The sequence below is a fragment of the Micropterus dolomieu genome, linkage group LG01 (assembly GCF_021292245.1).
Source record: "Micropterus dolomieu isolate WLL.071019.BEF.003 ecotype Adirondacks linkage group LG01, ASM2129224v1, whole genome shotgun sequence".
In the NCBI taxonomy this organism is placed as follows: domain Eukaryota; kingdom Metazoa; phylum Chordata; class Actinopteri; order Centrarchiformes; family Centrarchidae; genus Micropterus; species Micropterus dolomieu.
In genome coordinates, this window is record NC_060150.1 from 1,629,605 (window position 1) to 1,634,074 (window position 4,470).

The window sequence follows — 4,470 nt, forward strand, 5'->3', positions numbered from 1 at the left end:
TTGGGCTCAGTGGATCCTCCTGGAAACATTTGGGACTCTGTCCCGGTGGGTTATGCAGGACAACGGGGACTGGACCCAAACACAGATGAAACAGGCAGACTGGTGCAGCTCAGGGATTTATTTTACATAAAGGAGCTTCAGGTGTTGGTCAGCATCTCTAAGTCCAGGTAACAGAAACACAAAGTCCAACAAGGCAGCTTTGATGAACTGGTCCTGAACAGAGGAAGTGAACCGGTATCTATGGTCTGATGAGGGAATGAGTTGTAGGTGAGGAGTGGGCGGAGTAGGCCAGGTAGCTGCAGGACAGAGGAAGTGGGAACAGGTGTGCAGGTGGGCGGGGCAGTCAGGTGACAGGGAAAGGAGTAACAGTCCGAGGGCCTCTGGTGGACAGCTTGAGGATGGCAGGTCTGGGGAGCTGATGGACAGAAGATGAGAGACAGGACGGATGCAGAGGGTTGGGGATGAGAGAGTGTGGCTGAAGAGAGGGACTGAGGAGCAAACTGTGACCACAGCTGAACTACAGAAGACTGGGATTTCTATTCTAATAATAAACTTTATTTATAGACTTTACTCATCAAAACAAAGTACAAAGTGCTTCACAAGAGACACAGAGAGAGAAAGATACCACAATATATGATAAAATACATGAGGGGGGATAAAATATTAAATATGCAGGATTCGAACCACCGCTGCACCACCGGCGCCTCGCGGTCGCCATCGAACCCCACGCCGCCACCGAGTCCCCTTCACATCTGAACCTTTTCTCCTTCTGAGCAGCCTTCTAACACTCTGAGCTGTTTGATCTGAGACACTGACTCTTTCTTTGACGTCTGTCTCCAGAATGAATTTATAGGATTGAACCCACAGCATCAGAACACCTGTGGAGTCAGCCAGCACCCTGAGCCACTGGGCCAGAGACAAATTCAAATTAGCTTTATTGGCATGAATGTATAGCAACAATATTGCCAAAGCATCATATAAAGAACATAAGGACAATTAATTTCATACATTTCATTAGATAAGGAAATAAAACAGCAAAAGTTGTTTGTGAGTGTTAATACAAAATATAATAATAATTAAATAAATATATGTATAAAATATAAAAATTCCATAAAAACAAATATTTTAAAAAAGTAAAGTAAAAAGTAAATATTAAAAAAAAGTAAAGTAAAAAGTAAAACAATAAGCGTGTGTGTTAGTATGTTAGAAAATTCAAATAATATATTAAATTAAAATAAATAAATGAAACAGTAAGCGTGTTATTATATTAAAAATATAAAATAAATAGATAAAACCGTGTGTGTGTGTATATTAATAGGCAAAAAACCCCAAATAAAATTAATGAATTAGTTCATAAAAAATCTGTATCAAATGTGAGTTTTAAAACAAAACAATTACTAAAATATCAAACAGTCAAAATAATAATAATTTGAAAATTAGTACAATTATTTATCAGTCTGAGTTTCCACTGGTTGTCCTCACTTCATGGAGGAGACATATTTTGCAGCGATTACTTCCCATTTGGGCATTTCTCCCAGTAAATAGGGGAGTTTCTGTGTGTCTGATATGAATTCAAATTCTTGGTATATTTGGGAAATGTTTGCAAAGTGTTTTTGTCTTTAGGGCAGGAGGTTAGAAAGTGCAGCCCTGTCCTGTCAGATCAGAGTCTCTCCTCGTCATGTTCCTTTCACGGTCGGACCTCAAAATTGGTAAAGTTATTTAAGGATCAAACAGGAAACCTCAGACTCTCTGGAGAAGCACTCTAACACACTAAGCACGAGACAACAGCAGCATCTCAGAGGCTTCAGTGTGCAGAAATCTACAGCCATGGAAATATGAATGCATGTTTTCTAACGGTTGCCTTATTTGATGAGGAAGTAGGTGTTTGGTGTTTAAAAGCAAGTCACCTCCTCCAAAAGATGGATTCTCACTACGTAACACCGTAACGAAAGATCAGGTGTTCTCAACATTTGTTTTAACAACTTCACGGCTTCTGTGATAGTTGCAGCAGTGTTGCGTTGCTGCCACCTGCTGGACTGGACTGGTTCGTAGTGTAGTAGTTATGAAGTGTGTCCTACGAGGCTGCCGAGCAACGACTAGACATAAACAGGAAAAAGGAAATATAGTTGGAGATGATAGAATCTTAATGGGTCCTGGGGTTCCTGGGTACTGACCCCCCCAACTCCTACATAGGTCACGGCATAATGTACACTAAATCCATTAGCAACAATTAAAACGAGGACAATGCAGCCGTGTTCAGTTCAGGGGCAGAGTGTTGTGTGGGAGCTGGGAGCTCTCTTTGGCTTTACTACTTTTCAAACCTCTTACATGCAGAAAAAAATATTTATAACACAGCAAAAGAAAAGGGAAAAGCTCTGAACTAACTCTAAACTGTGCCACAAACACACGTTGTGATGATCTTTCAAAATAAAAACAACCTGAACAGATTTTCCAAAGTGAGTCCATTTATTTAGAAAAGTAAACAAGTCTACAGAAACAGTTTTATTACAGCAACTTTTTTTAATAGTGTCTGGGCCCAGTGGAGGGATTACTGTGTTTCACCTTCGACCTCACACATGTCACACAGCGTCTCCTCGAGGCTAAAATGTCCTTGGCAACCACTGCTGCCGCACAGACAGGGCACTTCCTGTTTCCTCTGGGTGTCGGCGGAGTAATTCCAGGTGAGCTCGGTGCCGGCCTTCACAGCCCTGACACAGACGAAACAAAAATCAGACGGCAACAAATAATAACAACCGTCGTCGTCATCATCATCATCATCATATGTTCCTCACCTGCTGGTGAAGAAGGCGACGACGGGGAAGCCGGGGTCGTGGGAGTCGGTGAAGACGTTCTGAATGAACAGGTTTGGCTGGCAGCTGTGCTGTAGAGACAGGGTCAAAGGTCAAGTTAGGCCTGAGCGCTCTATCATTTCTACAGCAGCTCATCATCATCATCCTCAGGTTCCTCTTACGTTAATGAAGCGGCTCACGTTTCCCTCCTTGCTGGCGTCCAGGAAGGTGATGTCCTCCACCTTCATCGTTCTCTTTAAACTGTTGAAGCTGTTCGCCTCCGTCTCGGTACCGTTCACGCTTTGGACCGCCGCCGCCTCCTCAGGACTGGCTGCTGTCACGGCAATCTTCTGCTGAGCTGGAGACCGGTCACCTGCCGAAGGAGACGGCGGCTCCGGACCTCCTGCCGACACCGTCAGAACCTGTGAGTTCAACAAACATGAAGAGGTCAAATTTAACGACCATTGAACGGATGCTATTAGTGCTAATGCTACCTGTAAAGTGATGCTAAAGGATGCTAACGCTACCTGTAAAGTGATGCTAACGCTACCTGTAAAGTGATGCTAAAGGATGCTAACGCTACCTGTAAAGTGATGCTAAAGGATGCTAACGCTACCTGTAAAGTGATGCTAAAGGATGCTAACGCTACCTGTAAAGTGATGCTAAAGGATGCTAACGCTACCTGTAAAGTGATGTGATGAGAAATTCCTCGGGTCATGATGTTAGAACATTATAGCTTTAAACTTTACACAGCTCTTTGTTGGAACTGAATGATGCTAATTTATTCCGCCGTTTTTTGGCATCTATCTTCTCCGTTTTTCCTACAAACTTGGTTTTAACTTCAAATTGTACATCTTCTTCATGAGATGGGTGCAATTACCTGTGTTGCTGATATCTGTAATGGTTGATTTTATATTAATATTTTTATGCATTTTAAAATGACTGTCTTCCTATTAAGGGAAGGCTTTCAAGTTTCTTTGTCAATCATGTCTTATTCTGACAAAAAAATGGCTCCTAAGCACCAATCGAAATAATTGTGCTGTGAAAGACTTAATAGGTCAATAACTTTATAGCTGTGATGGAGCAGTGGATAAGATGCCTGCCTTTGGTGTGAGAGACCCGGGTTACATTTTTTTTTTGTCAGAATAAGACATGATTGACAAAGAAACTTGAAAGCCTTCCCTTCACAGTGTATCCGAGCAGTCCGGTGGTTTAGGTCTTGCTCTTGCTCCAGATCCAGAGATTGATGGACAAAACCCTGCTCACATCATTTTGACGAAAAGGGGGTCAAACTTAACACATGTTTGCTGAACAAGTAGCAGCACATCATTGAGTCTCTTTAGCTGATGGAGCCGCACACTGCAGCGACAATAGCTGGCAGCTCTCACACGCATTTTCTTAAGGAAATGCCCGTTCTAATGCTACCCGTGACCAGGCGGAGAAGGATGCTCATGCTACCCGTGACCAGGCGGAGAAGGATGCTCATGCTACCCGTGACCAGGCGGAGAAGGATGCTCATGCTACCCGTTACCAGGCGGAGAAGGATGCTCATGCTACCCGTGACCAGGCGGAGAAGGATGCTCATGCTACCCGTGACCAGGCGGAGAAGGATGCTCATGCTACCCGTGACCAGGCGGAGAAGGATGCTCATGCTACCCGTGACCAGGCGGAGAAGGATGCT

At 43.5% G+C, this 4,470-nt stretch overlaps 1 protein-coding gene across 1 annotated transcript in view; it reads right to left on the bottom strand.

Moving 5' to 3' along the window:
- Window positions 1–2,447: 2,447 nt before the first annotated feature.
- Window positions 2,448–4,470, bottom strand: part of LOC123970989 (histone-lysine N-methyltransferase SETDB2-like) — a 5,049-nt gene continuing 3,026 nt past the window's right edge. Inside the window, exons 5-7 of the mRNA XM_046049462.1 lie at window positions 2,972–3,339; window positions 2,793–2,881; window positions 2,448–2,708 (exon numbers count right to left, since the gene is read on the bottom strand). Coding sequence (XP_045905418.1) covers window positions 2,549–2,708; window positions 2,793–2,881; window positions 2,972–3,339 — 617 coding nt within the window. The 3' untranslated portion in view covers window positions 2,448–2,548. The remainder of the gene's footprint in view (window positions 2,709–2,792; window positions 2,882–2,971; window positions 3,340–4,470) is intronic.